The sequence below is a fragment of the Pelobates fuscus genome, chromosome 13 (genome assembly GCF_036172605.1).
Source record: "Pelobates fuscus isolate aPelFus1 chromosome 13, aPelFus1.pri, whole genome shotgun sequence".
Taxonomy (NCBI): domain Eukaryota; kingdom Metazoa; phylum Chordata; class Amphibia; order Anura; family Pelobatidae; genus Pelobates; species Pelobates fuscus.
Window position 1 is genome coordinate 29,738,673 of NC_086329.1, and position 23,979 is coordinate 29,762,651.

At 40.4% G+C, this 23,979-nt stretch overlaps 1 protein-coding gene across 1 annotated transcript; it reads left to right on the forward strand.

Moving 5' to 3' along the window:
* The first annotated feature begins 15,375 nt into the window (after window positions 1-15,375).
* On the forward strand, window positions 15,376-23,077 carry ACTC1 (actin alpha cardiac muscle 1). Its single transcript, XM_063439701.1, has 7 exons — window positions 15,376-15,484; window positions 17,898-18,042; window positions 18,855-19,179; window positions 20,686-20,847; window positions 21,403-21,594; window positions 22,117-22,298; window positions 22,792-23,077. Exons 2-7 carry the CDS (start codon window positions 17,914-17,916, stop codon window positions 22,933-22,935), a joined length of 1,134 nt encoding a protein of 377 aa, XP_063295771.1. The 5' UTR covers window positions 15,376-15,484; window positions 17,898-17,913; the 3' UTR covers window positions 22,936-23,077.
* The last annotated feature ends 902 nt before the right edge of the window (window positions 23,078-23,979 follow it).

The following is a 23,979-nucleotide window of genomic DNA, read 5'->3' on the forward strand; positions in this document are numbered from 1 at the left end:
ACCTTGGCCAATTTGAATAACCTATTTAACCCTTGTAGAACTCAGTATTTATTTATTTTTTCCCCCAAGGTGAGTGTAAATCATTAATTTGGATATAATCCCAGTTCTCTATAGCCATGTTCCCTCACCTCAGACAACCACCTAGGGGGTAGAAACTCTATCTCATCCCGTTCCTGCACAGTTTTAGCTGACAATCTGTACCTAGATATAGCCAAACATCCCGCAAGGAATGCTGCCCCAGCAAAAAGACTATTTATAGATTCAGAAGAAGGAGAAAACCTTGAGATAAAGGAATCCTTTGGGTCTGACAGTGTCCTAAAGCAGAGAAGTGACAGTATTTAAACTTCGACGGACAAAGCTTTTGTTGCAACCCCGGGATCATGTTCGATATATTAAATGACATATCATATTTTGTAATCGAAGTGTTTATTAGAGTTTTCAATAAACTATTACCAGGAATATAAGAAGATTTATAAAATGTATAGATTTTCAAAAGCAGATATCTTCTCGCATAAAATATATTTAAAAAAAAACCCAGCTGCAACCATAAGGCTTAAAGAGACACTAGAGGCACCCAGACCACTTCATTTCAATGTAAGGGTTTGGGAGCAATGCCCCTTTCTCCTTTACTCTGCAATGTTATATTATTACAGTTTCTGAGTAACTGCATTAATTATATTGTGGGGTTAACTCCTCCTCTTGTGGCTGTCTACCAGACAGCCTCTAGATTCACTTCCTGGTGCTTCACTTTATGAAACGACATTAGACGTTCACACGCTTTGCATGAGGACATGCAGGGTCTTGCCAAACCTCTTAGGAAAGCATTGATTCAATGCTTTTCTATGGAGGACTAATGCACGCATGGAGCTCGCCGCGCATGCGCATTAGGTTTCCGAATCGATGTGACATTTGCAGAGCCCAATCCAGCTTTGAAGGACATTGCCGCTTGAATCTGGTAAGTGAAAAAGAGGCTATGGGTGCCTGGGAAAGCACCAAAACAGAATGACAAAAAAAATAAAAAAAAAAATTAAGGAAGGTATCCATAACTTCTTTGCATCAAGCTGGAGTGGTCATGGTGTTTACAGCGTTCATTTAAAATATTAAAGTGGTCTTGAAGAATAATGGTTTCCTGTCATTTCCTGCAATTTAGCTAAAGATAGCGATACAGTAAAGAAAAAAATGCTTTCTTCATTAACATTGTATGTTGGGCTATCCTTACAATGTACATTTCTGAAACCCCCTTAGAGCCATAATATGTCATGCATGCGTACAGCACTGGAACTTGCAAACAGAATCTCAAGCATGCGTTGAGTATGCCTGGAGTATCACTGGGTGAAACCGTCACTGTGGGAGTGTAATTTACTCATCTCTACAGCATTCCTCATCCCACAATGTTTACTGTGCCGAAGGATCGAAGAATTATCTAACAGAGGAATATCAATATCTGTAATACGACTTTTTAATCAGTTTGGAAAATGCTTGAGGTATATCTTACAGTCTTTGCTAATGCAATCCAAAGTGACAGGGGGGGGGGGAGTAATGATACTTTCATTTTTGTGAATCTAAAAATATACAAATGTCTGTTTTTTTACCAATATAATTTTTATGACTCCGCCTAACAAATGTGTAAAACAAAAACATCTTTGCAGAACAGATTTGGTGCAGATGTGATCAAGGTCATTAAATTGCTCGAACATAATATGGCTTGAATTTTCAAACATTAAAGGGATCTTATAGTGCCAGGAAAACAAACCCATTTTTGAGACCTGAGCAGGGACTAACTGAAGGGCAAGCTAGTGAGGCTTATCTGACCTTTTTCCAGTTCTCAGAGTTTACACATATATTCTTTGTTTTTGTTCCTCTATAACACTTTCTATACTGTCGCCAACTTGCGCCATTTATAACTACATACTACACGGTTACCATATGTCCTATTTTTTTTCCCTTCTGCTTTAAATTGTTACCTGCCAAATTTCATTGGTTGTTTTTATCCATTATCTACTTACGCACTGTAACGTTGGTGTTACGCTTTGCAAGTTCCTGTAACCATATCTGACTAAGCATGTATCCAGTCTTTGAATAAATGGCATTCCTCAAGAAATATGTTCGGTGTAAGTGGGGGCACTTACCTTGATCACTCCTGGAGCTTAGCCGTCACTGCACAGTAGCACTGAATGAACCTGTAAACTGGTAAGATTTACTTACTATGCCTTTTTCCATTGAGTCCAATAGTTGCAAGTTGGTTTTATTTTGGTATGTTGTCCTCTAGTTCCCCTTTACAGCCAAGCACTGCAAAAAACAAATAATAAGATACATAGACAGATGAGCCACAGCTACGAAAAAAGGTAAGAACAAACTTTTAAAGATAAGAACAATGAAAGAAAATGTTCCGGTACACCGCAAGTTTGAAATTCACCTTGAATTCTTCAACAAGAGGACATAGTTTTAAATTAGAGGGACAAAGGTTTAAAAATAATATCAGGAAGTATTACTTTACTGAGAGGGTAGAGATGCACAGTAAAGGAGTTTAAGCATGCGTGGGATAGGCATAAGGCTATCCTAACTATAAGAGACTAATGAAAGTATTTAGAAAATTGGGCAGACTAGATGGGCAGAATGGTTCTTATCTGCCGTCACATTCTATGTTTCTATGTAACAAATGTAAGACAGGCAGACAGACAGATATGTCATAGGCAAATATATTGTTAAGTATCACTTACTGGTGGTGTGACCTGACTGAGACTAAACCATGGGTGTCGTGTAGATAAAATTGAGTTTTAGAACGATTAGACAATTTAACTCAGTGTTCCGGGTGTTCTACAGGAGAATACAGTTAGCTCAGTGGAGAGCTGTGCTCAGCGGTTGAGAACATCAGCTTATAAGCACAGTCCTATATTGGACCTGCTTCACTCAATGATGGCATTTAGCTTCTCCTGTAGAAGGTCCGATGTGGCATGAGCACCCATGGAACCCAGGCAAGTTGTCAAGCAATTCTAATATGGTTTGACAGATTTATTTAAAAGGGTGTCAGGGAACTATCCACTACAATGCGTACGTACATATATATATATATACACACACACACACACACCTACACTGCAGTATATAATGTGTTCCTGGGTGGTGCCTGAGATGGAAAGGTTCAGGTATTTAAAGTTCACCTTTTCCGCGCCCCCCCCCCCCCACCCCTCCTCCCGGCCACCGGATCCTCAGCAGCAATGTTACCACCAGGGGTCTTTGCGAATTCTGCAAAGTCTTCAGACGCTGGCAGTGGCGCTTTAAGTTTGCAATAAAAGTGATACAGAAAAAAAAATTAAGTAAGAGGTGGATGGCATTATACTGACAGAAAATAATTCAAAGTGCAAAACTTCCATGCATTCACTGCAACGTTGTACACAAACGTCACTTTTTAGGTTGCAATAATGTGTTGTCTTGTATAATAAAGTGCAAATTTGTTGAACTAGCGGTCTGTTGGCTAGAGCTGCCTTTCTCGGTAGCAGGCAGCTATTTGTTCTACTGTGCAACATGATTAATTTAAGAAGTTCTTGTCCATCTTCGTAAGATTATAAACCTATGAACGCCTTCGTATTAACCACCTTCAGGACAGATGATGTAATATGGTTGCCATGACATAATGGGACTGTGACGGTAGTAGTTTATATCACCGTCCAATATTCCCTTTTTCCCCATAAAAGAATATTCCCAATAATCCACAGGAATAAATATCGCTGGAATCGCCAAATAATCCACACATGAGCCAAAGCTTAATGCTGGAACAAGACTGATTTACTGGAAGCAACAGGCATTCAATTTAAACAGTAACAGACTCCTCCTCTGGGCCCGGCTAGATAATTGAGTTTCAGCAACATACTAAACTCAATTATCTGCTGGCCAGAAACATTACAATTTTCAACTTTTTTATAAAAGTACTTTCCATAACACACACAATTATTTACATCCCTGGGTAGCTTAGGATACTGGGAGTCACATATCCAAATCTCACGACATTCCGTTTGGTAGTTTCCGTGTCGCATCGTGTGGAAGTTTGACCTGCTCGCTATGTGGTGGTATCCGCTTAACAGTTCCATTAAATCAGTAGCAAGAGCCGGTCTCCGTTCGCGCCTAATTACACGAAAACTACCATACGAACGTTGCAGTTGGTTATATAGAAATGCTCCCCTTGTTCGGTAGATTCCACCTCCCGAATGCCGGTTTGATTCGTGAAGTGGAAACTAGTCAGCTGGGACTTCCATGGTGACCGGGTGTTCGTGGAATTGCCATGCCGAAAACAGTTCCAGGCAATTCATGCGTAAGTCCCACTGACCGCATTTGTGAGATTTAAGATGGCCGCCATCCTTTGTTCTCGCCACGTGTTTGTATGCCGAATGGCGGCCACCTAGAAGCAATTAAGTTGCGGTTTTCTCCACGTTCTAAGTTCTGATTGCTACCCAGGGTGGTCTCTGTTCGGTAGACGAATACATAGCTCAACTACATAAAAGAAACAAACTTATTACACAAATTTAAACTGAAGGGAGAAGGCATAACCGAAGGCACACAGATAAATACATAAAAATCCTTTACAGGGACTTATCTTACCTCTTCTTTTCACAAACTACCATTAAACTACCTTCTGTGATAGGAACATCTGCAAGACTCCTACTATTATGCTCGGTCTAGACTAGACTGAATATATTTACTAATGAAAAAATTCTTAGTCCAATTTGGAAATCTGAATCAACCTCATTATACGGCAGAATTTTTCAATATCTTACCAAATATAAAAAAAATTATATTTACTCACGAAAATGACAATTGAACAAACTTGAAAATGGCCAACCAATATGTTATACGCCATATTTGGCTGTGGAATCCTTCACAGCTTATCATCAGGACTCTGTACCATTTTTTACTTAAAATATTGGATCTGTTGTGCTCGCAGCCATAAGACTTAGGTCCCACAAAGTTCAACTTCAGCTGCATGTGTACCAAGACGGCTGATGAGGGGAAGCTTACTACCGAGCAGCCACTTACAGTAGGGGGTCACCTGCGAGGAGCATATTGCCCAGACATTTGAGGGCCTGTTGCATGAATTCTGCAAGCAGGCTAAGAAGCTTGCAGTGACATCAGGGACCCAGAATAGATTTCCTGAAAAGCATGCCTAATCACAGCCTGTTTTGAAAGTCCCTAAAATGGTGCTGACAGAACAGAAGCAAAGGAACGTACTGAGAAAGGCATACACACTCAGCAAGACAGGTTCCACAGATGGTTATTATTTTATTATTCCAGACCGAGCCCCTAGTTGCTGGGTGGCCCCCTCCGGGTACAGAACTCGTTTAAGCATCCGAGAAGACGTCTAATAGCCCACCTAGGCTGAAGACCAACAGAGGCTCAGCCTGAAAGCATCACCCACTCCAGCATAAGCCTTCTGCTTCCCCTATGGGAAGGACATGGACATTGACAGCGACCGAGTCCGTGGCTGGTCTACATTTCAGGGGCAGCAACCTCGATTCCGTGAGGCAAAGGTCTTCAGCTACCAGGCAGCATACACATGGTGCTTCCCAGACGTGGGAGTCAGCTGATTGATGACCCTTTGTGGCATTTTTGTATTTAATGCCCCTTGATTTAATGGACGCAATCTTGTTTATTTCCTTTGCAATGCTATCCTAGTGCTTTCTCTCTACACCACTTAAGTCTCAAGCTACATTAAGATGGCTGTGAGGTGGACCTCCATGGCCAATTCCCCTGTGTTTAACTGGCATGGTTTTCATGAACTCTTATTGCCCACATATTGCTATGCCATTTTAGTTAACTCCTCTGATTACCGATATAGCAAATATATGATAGGCTTACATTCGGGCTTACATCTGGTGACTTTCTTAAACATAGAAACATATAATGTGACGGCAGATAAGAACCATTCGGCCTATCTAGTCTGCCCAATATTTCAAAATACTTTTAATTAGTCCCTGGCCTTATCTTAAAGGGACACTATAGTCACCTGAACAACTTTAGCTTAATGGAGCAGTGGTGTATAGAACATGCCCCTGCAGCCTAACTGCTCAATCCTCTGCCATTTAGGAGTTAAATCCCTTTGTTTATGAACCCTAGTCACACCTCCCTGCATGTGACTTGCACAGCCTTCCATAAACACTTCCTGTAAAGAGAGCCCTATTTAGGCTTTCTTTATTCCAAGTTCTGTTTTATTAAGATTTTCTTATCCCCTGCTATGTTAATAGCTTGCTAGACCCTGCAAGAGCCTCCTGTATATGATTAAAGTTCAATTTAGAGATTGAGATACAATTATTTAAGGTAAATTACATCTGTTTGAAAGTGAAACCAGTTTTTTTTTTTTTTCATGCAGGCTCTGTCAATCATAGCCAGGGGAGGTGTGGCTAGGGCTGCATAAACAGAAACAAAGTGATTTAACTCCTAAATGACAGTGAATTGAGCAGTGAAATTGCAGGGGGTGATCTATACAATAAAGCTGCTTTATTTAGCTAAAGTAATTTAGGTGACTATAGTGTTCCTTTAAGTCTAGGATAGCCTTATGCCTATCCCACGCATGCTTAAACTCCCTCACTGTGTTAACCTCCACCACTTCAGCTGGAAGGCTATTCCATGCATCCACTACCCTCTCAGTAAAGTAATACTTCCGGATATTATTTTTAAATCTTTGCCCCTCTAATTTAAGACTATGTCCTCTTGTTGTGGTAGTTTTTCTTCTTTTAAATATAGTCTCCTCCTTTACTGTGTTGATTCCCTATATGTATTTAAATGTTTCTATCATATTCCCCCGTCTCGTCTTACCTCCAAGCTATACATGTTAAGATCCTTTAACCTTTCCTGGTAAGTTTTATCCTGCAATCCATGAACCAGTTTTGTAGCCCTTCTCTGAACTCTCTCTAAAGTTTCAATATCCTTCTGGAGATACGGTTTCCAGTACTGCGTACAATACTCCAAGTGAAGTCTCACCATACTCTTTCCTACCTACTATTATGTATCCTACCATACCTAACTCACTGTCTAGGAAATTCATTGCTCAGTCCTATTTTAAAACTGTGTGCAGCACTTTTGAATGCCTTGTATTTGTATTGAAATGTTTATATATATCCTTGTGACTGCAGTTGGGGGGCATCACAAGATCGTCGGTGATATCTTTGCACTACCAAAAAGAAAGATTTACAAAAAAAAATAAATGCTTTTAAGTTGTAAGTAAAAAGATATGGTACAGGCCCAGCATGCCAATAATCGGTCGGAACAGTGAAACAAGAAAATAGAGATAAAACATATTACTAAACATTAGAGTGATTGGACTTAACACATCTCTACTACAAAGCCGGATGTTGCAGGAGTGGGTAGAGACTAGATTGCTGGCAGAAGTCATCCCTTCGTCGTCGTCCCCCTCAAAACAACAACAACCAAAACACATACTTTTTTTGTGACCCCATTTTTAAATAGAACTGACAAATGTATGATCGGTACACTGGCATTTTCGACACTGACTATAATTGTGTTTTCCTATCCTCATGGCAATTGCTATTTTTATATTGTTTGTTTTTGCACATATGCCACTATAATTCAATTCATGGCACAGCCGATCGATCGAAGACAAGGATTTAGGAATACTATTGGGTTAATAAATGTGATGGAAGTGTTTTTTTTTACAGATCTGAAATATTTTGTCATGTCAGTGTATTCGTTAAGTTGTCTCATTTGACATTGTTATATTTCAGAGATGTTCTGTTTTCAATGAGCGAAACACAATCAAGAATGCATTTTCTGTACAATTTTAAATAAACATTTTCTTGGATGAAGATTTTGTTTTAGCTCATGCACATCCAAGTACATGTCAGCATATTTTCATGATCAAAGTATGTAAAAAAATAAATACCGTATATACTCGAGTATAAGCCGACCCGAATATAAGCCGAGACCCCTAATTTTACCCCAAAAAACTGGGAAAACTTATTGACTCGAGTATAAGACTAGGGTGGAAAATGCAGCAGCTACTGGTAAATTTCTAAATAAAATTAGATCCTAAAAAAATTATATTAATTTAATATTTATTTACAGTGTGTGTATATAATGAATGCAGTGTGTGTGTGTATGAATGCAGTGTGTATATGAATGCTGTGTGTGTATGCAGTGTGTATATAATGAATGGAGTGCAGTGCGTGTATATGAGTGCAGTGTGTGTATGAGTGCAGTGTGTGTATAATGAATGCAGTGCAGTGTGTGTGCAGTGTGTATATAATGAATGCAGTGCAGTGTGTGTATATGAGTGCAGTGTGTGAGTGCAGTGTGTATATAATGAATGCAGTGTGTATGTATGAGTGCAGTGTGTGTATGAATGCAGTGTGTATATAATGAATGGAGTGCCGTGTGTGTATATGAGTGCAGTGTGTATATGAGTGCAGTGTGTGTGTATCAGTGCAGTGTGTATGCAGTGTGTATATAATGAATGCAGTGCGTGTATGAGTGCAGTGTGAATGCAGTGTGTGTATGTGTGTATGTATGAATGCAGTGTGTGTATGAATGCAGTGTGTGTATGTGTGTATGTATGAATGCAGTGTGTGTATATAATGAATGCAGTGCAGTGTGTGTATGAATGCAGTGTGTGTATATAATGAATGCAGTGCAGTGTGTGTATGAGTGTGTGTGAGTGCAGTGTGTGTGTGTGTGAGTGCAGAGCATTGGTGGGGGTGGGCATTTTATTAATTATTATTATTTTATTATTATTGTGATATATATTTTTTTTATGTTATTATTTTTTGTATTATTATTATTATTATTTTTTTATTATTATTTTTTTTTATTATTATTTTTTTTATTTGTTTTTTCGTCCCCCCTCCCTGCTTGTTAGCTGGCCAGGGAGGGGGGCTCTCACTCCCTGGTGGTCCAGTGGATGGGCTGTAGGAGGGGGGCTGTCAGGAAGCTGTAACTTACCTTCACCGCAGCTCCTGTCAGCTCCCTTCTCTCTCCTCCGTCCGTGCAGCTCCCAGGTCAGCTCCCTCTGCAACTCTTGCGGCCGCGCGGAGCGTTGCCACGGTAACCCGTGGCAACGCTCTGACCCCGCGGCTCTCGCGAGAGTTGCAGAGGGAGCTGACCTGGGAGCTGCACGGACGGAGGAGAGAGAAGGGAGCTGACAGGAGCTGCGGTGAAGGTAAGTTACAGCTTCCTGACAGCCCCCGGTCCTTGTCTGTATTATGGCAATGAAAATTGCCATAATACAGACAACTGACTCGAGTATAAGACGAGTGAGTGTTTTTCAGCACAAAAAATGTGCTGAAAAACTCGTCTTATACTCGAGTATATACGGTAAATAAAAAGTAAATAGTTTATTTTGCAATTTAACACCTTAGTGACTGAAGCTTTTCCAAGATTCTGTGCGTTCTTGACAGAGGCTTTTTTTGGAACGTTAGAGCACTTTCCTTTTTCCTAACTGCATAAATTGATCCACTGAGACTATAAGTTTGATACCTGTGACAAAATCTAATCCCTGTGCCTGAAAGATAATTGAGTCAGGAACTGTACAAAACTCTATTATCGCCATGTACAGAAAATTATAATTTTACAACACCCCGAAAGTACTCCCAAAATACATGAAAACCCCTCGAGAGTCACATCCCCGGATTTCCCTGATCTGAGTGCTTAACATAGGCAAGAATCACTCAGATCGGTTTGGTAGTTTAGAATTGCTATCGAGGGAAAGTTTTTACCGGCCATGAGGTGTAAGCCCAAAATAATTCCAGAGGAATCGTGGTAAGGGACGGTTTCAGTTTGAGGGATTTTGTACGAAAACAGCATACAACATACGAAAGCTTTTAAGTGTCCAATGCTTCCCCCAGTCGGTAGTTCGTATCTCCCAAACGCCGTTCATGTAGATGGGCGGGAACTTGAATGGGCAGCAGTTCCATCTTCATGGGTGTTCGCAGGAGTGCCTAGCCAAAATAAGTTCCAGTCACTCGATGACCAAGTACCACTGCCTGCGTTCAGGAGACAAAATAACCGCCATCCATTTGGTCAACCACATGTGTTAGGTTGCACGAAATGGCGGCCACCCAGGGAAACATTCTATTAATTGTTCCCGTTGTGGTTTTCATACTAGATACTTTGTTTGCCATATTCTAATGAGGTGTTGGGGTGGTCCTCGTTCGGAAACTGAACCAGGTGGGTTCGAACAAATAAATGAACATAAAGGAAACGAAATGTGCTGAACCAAGTGATGGGGTATTCCTTCACAGCTCCGTAACTACTACAGCTTGTAGTGGATATTGTGCCAGGAGTGTCATGGTGCCTCCCCCATTGTAAGGAGCCAAAACATTTTAGAATTCTTTTACCCATTACATCTGACAGGGAGTTAGAAGCTCCAAAGAAGGAGCTTCCATTAACTCTCCTGAGCTAAGTCGTGCAGTGCAGGGAAAGCTCATAGCCTTAGAGTGTCAGCTGATTGCTGTTAGCCAATGAGCATCCGACTCTCGGTTTGAAGATTCGAAGGCCGGAGCAGGGACTGGCGTACCCCAAATAAGAAGTCAAACTGCTGGAGTGGTTATGGTGCTTACCTTAATTTTTATGGCAAATTTCACATACCTAGTGAGTTCCACAACCATAAAATTCCCAAACTGGTATTTTGCTACTGCCCCAGAGTACAGTAATACCTTATGTGAGCATCTTTGTCTGATTTTTGCAAAAGGCAATGAATGTAAGTTATTTAATTTGGGAGATATTACGTATTTTCTCTTGTTCATTTCATCCCCAATTTCTGCTGAATATAGTGGTAAGTTATATATTTTTTCACTTGTATATTGAATTTAAGGGTATTCTATGATGACAAAGACCATCAATTTGATTTTGCATATTATAAGGGTACAGCAATAACCCACAAATGGATACCATTGCCAGAATCTTAGGCAACATATACAGTTATTCTGAAGACATGTAAAGGGTACAGAGGGTCCAGGGACAAAATAAAAATGTAATAGCTGGCTGAGCATAAAACTATATTTTGCCCACATAGGATAAGTGTAGGCAGTGGCTTACATACCGCGGTCGCAGGGGCCCGACCCGGTATGTACGCCAGTGTGGCCACCTCAGGGCCCCCCGAGGCTGGCCCTGGTGTCACTGGGCAGGCAGGCGCGCGCGCGAGGGAGCACTCTCCCCTGAGCGTTCTCTGCCCAGCTCCCTCGCGCGCACCGCACTGATGCCGGAGCCGGAATATGTGTGTATATGTGTTAGTATTAGAGAGTGTGTGTGTTAGTATTAGAGTGTGTGTGTTAGTGTTAGTTTTTGTGTCAGTGTGTGTGTTAGTTTGTGTGTCAGTGAGTGTGTTACTGTGTGTGTCTGTTACTGAGTGTGTTAGTTTGTGTGTGTCTGTTAGTGAGTCTGTTTGGTGTCTGTTAGTGTGTGTTTGTCAGTGAGAGTGTATGTTTTGTAAGTGAGTGTGTATGTGTGTCTGTCTGTCTGAGTGTGTATGTCTGTCACGGAGTGTGTCTCTGTCAGTACATGTGTGTGTCTGTTAGCTAGTGTGTATGCGCTTGTTCGTGAGAGTGTGTCTGTGTGTTTTTAAAACCCCTTCAGAACTTACCTTTCTCCAGCGCCGGACTCCCTTGGTGCTGGGGTTCCCTCCGCCCCAATCCGCCTCTCATCTCCGAATGCGCATTCAAACCGATTTTCACAGTGAGAATCGCGGAAGCACCTCTAGCGGCTGTCAATGAGACAGCCACTAGAGGCTGGATTAACCCTCAGTGAAACAAAGCAGTTTCTCTGAAACTGCTATGTTTTCAGCTGCAGGGTTTAAACTAGAGGGACCTGGCACCCAGACCACTTCATTGAGCTGATCTTTAAGTGTATGTGTATCTGCATGCACTGGCGTACATAACGCGGTCGCAGGAGTCGCAGCCCTGCAACCAGGTGCCCGCCGCCATGTGTTGCGGCCCCCGGCCCTCGCAGAGTAAGCGCGAGGAGGAGGGGGGCTCACGGATCAATTTTCGCGCCGGGGCCCCATGGGTCATGTGTACGCCACTGACTGAAGGTGTCCAGAATAACTACTATTCTTTCACTAACCTGTGGTCCCGGCGTACATCAGGTAAATTGTCAAACCATTCTTAAATGCTTTGACTATTTACACTTGGAGGACATCAGGGCACTCCTGGCGGGCTGTAGTGATTATAGTGTTTGGAGCATTGCATTCACACGGTTGTAGCAACTCGTCAATCTAAAATTTTTTCTATTATCTTCAAATCTATCACAAAAATTATAAACAAATTTCCAGTGGAGGACATGTGGAGTTCTGCAAAATGCTCCAACCTTCTCTCATCCAGCTATAGTACATTCTTCCCATAGTTCAATAATTCCGGTGGTCTTTGGAATGAGTGGTAATGTTCTATTTGCAATGCAGATATTGGGTTCTTTAAAACCTCCAAAAGTATACCATCCATGCTTCATGCATTTTATTATGGTGAACTCATGAACCCAGATTCTAGTGAACACAAGTAATGACTGGAAATCCTTTAGTCTATACTCTGGCATACTTTGTGGCAACACAGATTTATATTCTTGGATTTGTATCTTCTGACTACAGAGAGATGCAGTCCTTCTAAGCAATGATTTCCGAACCTGCCCAGAATCACAAGAATAAAAAAAGTTTTCTAAGCTCCTCTGAATCTTTTGATCAACCCATAATCCCTTTCTCAGGGAATGAGGCAGTGAATACATGTATAATGGCTAAATTATTATATAGAGGGGTTCCAATAATAAATCACAATATTGAATGACAAGTGGTTTATAATTCTCCCCAGAATACCTGGGAATTTCTAATTACAGATATTAACTGAGCAGTCATATGGTGAAAAGGTACCTTGTCGTTGGGCATGTCGTTGATACACTGTAATGTATCGAGAGTACTGGGAGTTACACTCAAAGCATAATGTGCTGCCATTTAATGATGGTAGCAGAAATAGCTGCTGCAAGGGAAACTAACCCCCACTAATCTCAGGCAGCAATGGGGCCGATATGTTCCAGTGCTGCCCTTGTAACAAAATTATTTCTAAAATAAGCAGTTAACCATTATGAATACTTTATGTATTGCATAATCTAGCTATTATTCCAATGACCAGTTCATGTTTTACTATTCAGTACAGCACAGTTGGTGATGTCGTCCATGATATTATTTGCTGTAATGAACAGGTAATAATGCATGGATCACTTACAATAATCTTGGGTGCAAGCGGGGGGTAACACAAGGTAAAATAACTCTCACCAATCTCACGTAGGAGTGCAACATGTATGTCTCTTAACCTTCACCCTTACACGACACTAACCATAGGCGTGCGCACGGGGTGTGCCAGGGCACACCCTAATCCCCGCGGCACACGTATGGATTGAGACTGGCAGGGGAGATCTCAGGATCTCCCCTGTCGGCTCATGCAGACCCAGCGCTATCCGAGTGCCGGCTCTGCTCGAAGCCTCCATGGGCTGGTAGGGAGATCAAAGAAGGCAGGAGAGGACCCGGGGAGCTCTTTCCAGCAGCTCTGCCGGGTTCCCCTCCACTGGACCACCAGGGATGGCAGCAGCACGGTCCCCCCTCCCTACAAAAGGTAAGAAGGGAGAGGGTATATTAACTAAACGGCCCCCCCACCCCACACAATACACACAAGCAGCACACACATACATCACCCTTATACACACAGCACCCACACACACACTAACAGCACCCTTACACACACACAAACACACACACACACACACACACACTAACAGCACCCTCACACTAACAGCACCTTTACATATACACACACATAGTAACGTCACCCACACACATACAGCACCCTTACACACACAGCGCCCTTACACACACAGAGCGCCCTCACAGACACACACAGCGCCGACACACACAGCGCCTACACACACACAGCACCCTTAAACACAGCGCCTTCACACACACACACAGCACCTACACACACATAGCACCCTCACACAACACCCTCATACACACACACAGCAGTATATGTGTGTGTGTGTGTGTATATATATATATATATATATATATATATATATATATACACATACATACACGCGGCGTGTGTGTTTGTGCTTTAGGGTGCACACCCTTATACAATAGGCTGGGCACGCCTATGACACGAACACTACCTCTTAACACTGACCCCAACATAAAAACACTGTGTAATATAAAATATATATAACTTGTTAGCATATATCGGGGGTAAATATTGCCATCTAAGAGTTCTGGAGATATTAATTGTTTATTATGGTGTGTCCAGAACATACATAACACAATATGATGGACAACAGTACACAAAGCACGCATACAGCTATTCTCTATGGACAGAAAAAATTCTAAAAATCACACATCCATTAACACCCTCCTCACGAGGGTAGAGCAGAGAAGGGGGATTTCCATTTAGAAATCTGGCTTGACATCTTGTCCCAGGGCACAACTTTAACCTTATTCTGCCAAACACTCAACTGTTTCCATATATGAAGTCCTTAGACCTGCTTTGTGTTCACGTTAGAGTGTAAGCTCTTAATGCAATACAATTCCAATCGATTCTACATTAACTTGTTCAATGCTGTAGACTCCGTCACAACTTGATTTCAGTCCACATAAAAAAGTCTAATTCACCCTCTCACCCCCACATTTCATTCAGCAACATTCGGCATAATGAAAAAACTACGAGCAAAAAACTTTAAAAAAAATTGACTACATTTTCGACTAATAGGCTTATGAAAAGTCCATCTTGCATTAAATGCAAAATAATAAAGCTTGACAAAATAGAAGTTTACCTACTATTCTCGTTACCTTCTATTCTCATTTGAATTAATGGCTTTTAACATAGGTTATGACACTGAAATAATAAATAAATCATGACACTTTTTTCAGTAAGCCTGTGACATTTCCTCCCCTACTTAATATGATCTCACTTGTATTATTACTATACAACTCAGAAGCAAATTAAACTCCTGTCTAAAGTCTTTTAAACAGATCACAAATCTCCTTGCTGTAAAGCCCCAGGAGCATGTCACACACACACACAGACTCCCCCACTAACCCCCCCCCCCTCACCCCAATTGTGCTGCACCTGTCTGGCCCCTCAACAGTGCATGTTTTAGCACAAACTATTTCTTCATTGTGATTTTTTTATTTTTTTTTACCCAGCATTGCAGACATGCTTTTTTGGGAATCCCTATTTGGCTATCCCTCGTAGTCCTCTCCCCACCTCCATACCTTCCATACATGGGCTATGGGGTCCACAAACCCTGCCCTCCCCCCTCACCTACTCCATTAATGGCTTCTTTGCTACTCAATAGCCCAGAAGCTACCAAATAAGGACAGGGCCGCCTGCGTTTCTCACTGGAGCTCCCTACTGACTCCTCATCACCAGGCAGGGTATAAATTGACAGCTCAGTCCCAAAGCAAGCACCCAGCCAAATTATTCACATCAAGCAGCTCTCCAGTGCTGACCAGGTAAGTTCCCAAAGGGACCTGTAGGTGGCTTCCTGTTGCCTTCTTCTCAGATGGATATTGGGATTTTTGAGACAAAGTCAAGCACCCTCTGGTGTGTTTGTCTTTTAAATATTTTATTTATATATATATATATATTTTTTATTTTCTTTTTTTTGAATCTTATGGAATTAGTCAGGACTTTTGTAATTTATTTTTTATTTTTTTGGCAATCGCCCCTTCCCCTCTTTTTTATTTCTGGCACAAAATTCAACCCTGCGTTCTTTATTCCTGGAACAGAACTGCGATGGCTCACAGGCAGTTGTATTGTGGTGACAAGCATTGATAAACAGAGGCAGAAATGGCTTTTAGCATCTGAACACTCTGGAATGTGGGTGGGGGGGATATTTTATCCAGAAGTGGTTACAGATCTCTAGATAATATAAATTCAAAGTAAATGGAGGCACTTATAAATTGCAGAATTAATAGTTACATATTACACTTAAACATGTCAGAATGCCGAGGTGTAAAATAACAGTAAATACAGAAAGTTATAGATATATATTGATCAGCGCTACGGAATTTGTTGGCGCTATATAAATAATAAAATAATAATAATAATAATAATCAGTACTGTTTCAGACCTGAGGAAGAGAGGAAAACTCTTGAAAGCTTGTCTTTTACATATAATGTTAGTTCAATAAGGAAGGTATAATTGCATACTGCAATAATGGCATTTTGGCAATATATACATATAAATAAATAGTGATGCTAAATAGTGACAACAATATTTAAAAAAACAATAATAATTCTGCTCTGTAGATGTTGACTTATTTTAGCATAAGTTGGATTCTGTTTGCTAAAAAGCAATTTCTCTATTAAGGTCTATGTGAAAACTGCTATTCACTAAGCAGAGTAAGCCATTACCATTACTCTTCTAAGAGAATCCACCAAGAGTCTGGATATCGGATTGGATGGATAATTGCATATTGTGGCGGAAGACTTGTGAGGGCTGGCTTTTAAGCTCTGGTTATTTTTCTAATTCTATAGGATAAAAGGGTTGCCAATAGAAAAGCGTTAAGGTTCTAAAAGTGAAGGAATCGCTATGGGAACCAGCGGGAAAATCCTGCTAATTTGTGCATTTGTTTCCACAGTAACTGCTCCACTTTTCATCAGCATTGGTTTCATAAATCTCACTGTCTCTCACTACTGCCTTAGCCAACACTAGTATAACAAACTACGAATAACTACCAAGAACACTGCAGGTTACAAAGAATAAAACGGATTTACTGAGACGTTTCACAGGCTTCTTTTGGCAGATAGGCAGTTAAATATTATCTTGCTTCACCAAAATGGCATTTAGTTCCTATCTGTGGGACACACCAGGTTTTGTTTAAATTTTGTGTGAGGGGTTAAGTATCTAAGAAGCAGATCACATAAGACTTGTTTGCTTGCATGTGTTCAAGGGTGGGGAGAGACAGGGGAGAGAGACAGTACGGATTGTATGTGTGAGACAGCTGCTCTCGGACATGTGAGCTAGTGGAGTGGCAGGGAGCAGTGACACGCGAGACATATGCTTTTTAACTCTTAGCACATTGTGTACTTGTGTAGCATATGTCTTCATTTCACTTCCACATTAACAGATTTTAAACACATTCGGTATGTGTCAGTTGAGAGATTGTGCAATGTTGGATAGAATTAGATTTTAAGAATACGTTTCAAAAAGTAGTATTTTCATATATATTTTTTTAAAAATACAAATTACCTTTTGGTACATACTTTAACACGTTATATGATGGCTGCGTGAGCTCTACACTACCTTCAGACACATTATATGTAGAACAAGTAAAATAGGGTGTTTTAATGTAAACTTTGTATTTTATTTTTTTTTACAAAAATTCCTTTTAATTGTTCTTAACCGCTCACAGACACAGGACAGGCAGACAAAAAGTTGTTTCTAAATTATATGTTATTGAAGACTTTAGGGCATTATTCACTAAACAGTGATTTAAGATAAACCGCTAAGGTAAGAAGTAATAGATTAGTTCCCCCGCTCCCCCCACAATTCAGCTATTATGGCCTATATTAATGACATTTATGGTGTAACTGTAGACAGTCATTTTTTAACATGCTAAACAATATTTCAAGTGAAGGTGTGACATATGTATCCGGGTTCTGTGTTACTGCACAGACCATACATTTTAAAAGTGTGTGAAAGTGTCTTAATAGAATATTAGTAGGGCAATTAAGCATGGGTTAATAAGTCTTGAACAATGTTTACATTTCTTGTTCAAATCTTTTTGAACCCATACTCGCGTGGATGTTCCATTTTAAAGTGGGAATGTTGACCTACAGATTTTCTTTGTAGACCGTTAAAACCAAATAACAGAAAGAAATGTTCCTAAAGAGTAAATGTTGAATGTTTTGCTCTTCACAGAACCTAGCCTGCCATCATGTGTGACGATGAGGAGACTACCGCCCTTGTGTGCGACAACGGATCAGGGTTGGTAAAGGCTGGGTTCGCTGGGGATGACGCCCCACGTGCTGTGTTCCCCTCCATCGTTGGTCGCCCTCGTCACCAGGTATCTACTTTTTTGCGTGTTTTGGGGTATCTGGGAGTATTTGACGTGTTTCAAGTGGAATTAGCAGTTTTCTAGTCTTAAATAAAGTACAGTTTCCTCAAAAAAGAAAACATTAAAAAATAACACTAATAATTCTAACATTAATCCATGATGCAGCAAATAGTAGCCAACGTTGATTCCCCAGTTAATTATTTAAGAACATTTTCTTAAAAATGTGTTGTTCTTTTTGCTCTAGTATTAGTGGATGAAAATTAAGGTCTACAGACCATGTCCTCGATTTAAGGATAATAGCAATATGTAATTAGCAGAGAACAGGGACTTCAGATGTGTCATTATGTCTTCTTGTATCAACGCTCAATCAATTGTCCTTGTTATGCTGTTAACATTGGCAGTGAGTGAATGGTCCGGCCATAGATGAAATGTTGGCAGAAGAAGTATTAAAGTTCCGCCACTCATGAGGGGAAGCTGAACATATTAAAATTAAGCTGTGCCAACAGCCCATTAGTATCCATTACTGGCCAGTCTTGCCAAATTCTCCGTGGGGAATGAGCTGGATTCACACGTACCAGGGTCACAATCCTCCTCTACTGCTTGTAGGGCCAACTGGCAAAGGTGTGTGACCTTGTGTCACCTTGAGATCTGTGTGAGGCTATCCTTGAGCCAAAGAAGTATTAAATCTAAAGCATAGAGTTAGGAGGAGATCACTAAAGGAATAATGTATGTTTCAAGCGTTTGTGAGTTCTACTGACTCTTCTATATAGCATGCATTACAAACTATATCAGTAATATACATCTTCCATTTCCTTTACTAGGGTGTCATGGTGGGTATGGGTCAGAAAGACTCCTACGTAGGTGATGAAGCTCAAAGCAAGAGAGGTATCTTGACCCTTAAGTACCCAATTGAACACGGTATCATCACCAACTGGGATGACATGGAGAAGATCTGGCACCACACCTTCTACAATGAGTTGCGTGTGGCCCCTGAAGAGCACCCCACCCTGCTCACTGAGGCCCCACTGAACCCCAAAGCCAACCGTGAAAAGATGACCCAGATCATGTTTGAGACCTTCAACGTCCCAGCCATGTATGTCGCCATTCAGGCTGTGCTGTCCCTGTACGCTTCTGGTCGTACCACAGGTGAGAAAATAAACTACAGAATTTATAATTATATTCTTAGAATTAATAGTCTTGACCAATCAATTCATACTACGACGCTAGAATTACAATTATTTATATAGCGCTAACATTTAAATCTAACAAAAAATGTAAGCCATACAGGTACAGTGTGTGAAGAGAGCCTTGCCCAAACTACTTTTATAAACCTAATTCCCTTTGGCTTTAAAATAAAAAATAAAATCACATTGTGCTATTACGGATATTAAATGAAAAGACAAGATGATGAAGCTTTTATAATCCATACCAGATCAATGAAATATGATAAACTGCAGAAATATCAGTACAATGTATAAAACACAACTATACTTTGATAAATGAATGCAGGAATTTGTGATCCTGAAACATCTTTATACTGAGATCTTTGTAGTAGCTACAAGCATCACAGTCAGGTATTTTGATTTTAACGCAATGCTAGTGGTCATGGAATTACCCAATATTTAACATAGTCATTTTTTTTTTAACCTGTGTGGAATCTTAACCCCAAAACCTATAGTACCACAATCACTGTCATTGCTCGTGTCTCTAAAGTCTTCCTTCTACCTGGTAAATATAACTTATAAATGAAGAAGACAACTTAATTTTTTTGGTTCCAGTAGGGTTAGAAGAAGAATAAATGTTCAGCACCACCTGGTATTCCCAAACTGAGCTGTACAAACTTAACTTGGGGCAGAAAGGGTTATAATTTTTGTAGCAAGTAACTTTGTATTTTTCCAGATCAACTCTCAATAAAACATTAAAGTCACATGAATTCATCAAAGGTTCAAGCAGAATGCATAGGAGCTTTGATCTTCTTACACTTGTGGTGACACAAGCATCTTGCCTCTAAATCCAGCCTATTTAGGCTTGTATTTACCAAAATAGCACTTATCAGAGGATGGGAGGGGGGGTATTGAAATGTGACCCCGTGTTGCCTTCTGCAGAACACAGAACACAGGGGCACGAACATCTGTCTGTTATATAAATAGAGAGGAGCAAGTTCTCTGCATGTATTTTTTTCCCCTCTAAATCCCTAAAGCTAGCAAGCTGATAAGACTGAAGAAAGTGGCCGCAAGTGTAATAATCTCTCTCATACAAGAAGTCTGCAGGCTGCCCTCGCTTACTGCCAGATTCTGCGAGTTATTTCGGTGTATAGCTGCAATGCCTCCTGCCCTTCAGGGAAAAGCAGCTCAGTGTTTATATGTATCTGAATTTTTATTTTCAAATTATTATTATTATTATCTGTTAGACACATCATATTGTGTTTTCAGCAGTGTTGGTGCAATTTTTTTAATTTATTTTATTTTTTAAAACTTGGCAGATAATAAACATTTTAAATAATTGAGCGGTCATGTCTGGTTGTCCCTTCTGGTGGTAAAAAGGGGTTATGTTAAACATCCAGCGGTAATGACAAGGTGACTGCACTATCATCATCTAGTTCTCAATCATGTCTGCCAAATAACAAGTATTCATTCTTCTTCTGCCAAACAGGTATTGTTCTGGACTCTGGTGATGGTGTCACACACAATGTCCCCATCTATGAAGGGTACGCCCTTCCTCATGCCATCATGCGTCTGGATTTGGCCGGTAGAGATCTCACAGATTACCTCATGAAGATCCTGACTGAGCGTGGCTACTCCTTCGTGACCACAGGCAAGTTGACGGTCCTCCCGTGGATCTCTAAACATTCAACACTGAAGCCACCACCTCGAAGCGACTACTAACTACACAGCAGACAGACATTATAGGAACAAAGACACAAAGACACATTGAGCTAGGCCGTTTCTTATGTAATTTTCTATACCTGAGGCACATTCCCATACAGAGGCAATAAAAAAAGCCTGACACAGCCTTGAGAGACACATTGTTCTTATATGATATGATTAGCAGCATTTCGTACTGCAGTAAAATGCTTATATGCACAAACAAAGCAGTCATTGTCACCCAGAGGGCAAACACAGCGCACGTCCCTTTTTAGAGAACTGTAATTTAATGCAGAATTTGTTAATGTACCCTGAATGTAAACTTCCATAATGCCTATTTATATTATTAAACATTGTTCAATGGAAACTCTCTTATATAGAATCAGGTTAGTCAGGAAATGCTAAGTCAATATATTAAAGTATTCACGTCACCAGGCCACGTCAACATAACCACGGCGGCATGGATAACGCAATTCTAATGTTGCAATGTATTTGTCCCATACAGCTGAGCGTGAAATTGTCCGTGACATCAAGGAGAAGCTGTGCTATGTAGCTCTGGACTTTGAGAATGAAATGGCAACCGCTGCTTCCTCTTCTTCCCTGGAGAAGAGCTATGAGCTTCCCGACGGTCAGGTCATCACCATTGGAAATGAAAGGTTCCGTTGCCCAGAGACTCTCTTCCAGCCTTCATTCATTGGTGAGATATCTCCCCACTCTTGACTGTGTTGTTGGAAGGCTAAAAAAAATAAAGATATCCTAAATAGCTATAAAATACCCCTCTCTCTACTTTCCTTGAATCAAGGAAAATAAACTGTGGATATCTGTAGCACTAGGACTTTGTAATAAGGCCAGTTGCACATTTACTTAAATATAAAATACCTTTATTGAAGATCTAAACTTATATTAAAAGCCTTGGACAAAGTTCCGAAGCCGCTAATGCTAGTAGGGATATTGTAAAGTCCAGTTTAGTTCACTGTAGAGTTATTTTAAAGAGGGTAGAAGGACTCTGTATCATCGTGCCAAGATAAGCTACTGCTCCAACAAAGACCTCCTTATTATCTTAAAGCCATACCACCTGTTAGGATATTGCATGCTTTGAACAGCTGCTGCCATTTGGCACCATTGATTAAATGCAGCCTCGGGGGTTGGTAATCATCTGTTCCACTTGCTCACTTTGATTCTGCTAATATGTCCTGATCTCCCTTTCTGCCAACACCAGGTATGGAATCTGCCGGTATCCATGAAACCACCTACAACAGCATCATGAAATGCGACATTGACATCCGTAAGGACCTGTACGCCAACAACGTCCTCTCCGGTGGTACCACCATGTACCCTGGTATAGCTGACAGAATGCAGAAAGAAATCACAGCACTGGCTCCCAGCACCATGAAAATCAAGGTGAGTCATTAAAAAAAAAAAAAAAAAATTCCTACCTATACATTACATGCAAAGATCAGGGCTTTGTGCCTTTCAAGGCACAGATATGCTAAATCACTGAATATGATATTGGTAAGCACCAAGTACCATATATATAACAGTGGCTTGATACCAATCAGCCTTTAGAGAAATCAGTCCGTCATCGATTTCTGTAAGATCGGTGGATGAGAAATTACCTATATACGGTCAAGGACCTCTTGACCACTGGCAAGCTTTACACCTTAGCTTTTAGATATTTGTAAAGCAAAAGAAACAGCCAAGGAGAAGCAACATATATGGCTGTGGATACGAATGCAATAAAATAAACAGAAAATAGAAAACTGTGTAAACTTAGGATTGCTATATAATTGTACTAAGATGGCCTGTTTTATATAAACGTACAGGAAGTCTAAAAGTTTTCAACCAACCATCACGCCACTTTAACTCATGTTTCTTATATCTTTCTATTTCTTAGATCATTGCCCCACCTGAGCGTAAATACTCCGTATGGATTGGAGGCTCCATCCTGGCCTCTCTGTCCACCTTCCAGCAGATGTGGATCAGCAAACAAGAGTACGATGAGGCAGGTCCCTCCATTGTGCACAGGAAGTGCTTCTAAAAAAAATCAGCCCAACACTCCATCCAAAATGTACAGAGAATCGACAGTTCGAACCAGCAAAATATGGGCAGCCACTGTACAGTTTGTTTACACTACATCATATTTATTACTTTATAAATAAAACACATGAGGTTATTAAGTCCATCAGAGTTTGCCTGTCTTCTTTTACTTACCTCGGGATGTTTTATCTGACAATTAAAAAAAAATAAGGAACCATCTGTTAATCTTATATGTTTGTTGTGTGTGAAGCTGCCATAGAAGAGGGGGGAAAAAACAACCGTAAAAAGCAAGGTTCTTGTCAAAGACAAATTTGTAGTTGCCAGTTCAACTATGTGAGTCTATTCCTTTAAGGGACCACAATGTTTTATTTTCGACACCTTGTATTAGTCAACTGCTAATCAAACACAGGAGTTCCACCGGAACAGAGCGGTTTATAGCTTCACTGAAATAACCTGTGCACAATTTGGAAAGCTTGTATGTCAAAACGTTCCTGGAGGTTTTAGACACAAAGAGTCGCAGCAGAATATCTCTTTGGAATATTAATCACAGTTAAGCAGATTATAACAGACTAGAAAGTCTGGGTTCTAAGAAGTAACATCTCAAAACAAAAAGAGGCTTTAAAGAATACTCCAGACAGAGCAATCGGATAATTTAACTCATTCACCGACCTCACGCAAGCAATTAAGGAGTTAAGAGCTGAAGTCATACAGTCCATTTTATAATCTAAACTAGTTTTCATTAATGTCGCGTACACTCAGTGTTTACATATACTGGAACCTACACCAAAATGAGAATGTGAAGCAGAGGTAACTGTAAAACAGTATTAGATATTGACTTTTGGTTAGCATGTCCCATCATGGTTGATCTCTTAATAAAAGAGTGATTTTACTCAAAATTGCCTTGGTACTCTGCTAAATTGGGCAGTAATATACTTTGCATTATACATATTAAACAGATTAACCACAAACCAAAATATAAAACAGGATGTGGTCTAACCTTCATAATGCAGCTGGCTGGCCTTCTGTTTTGTTTCGGCTAAGTACT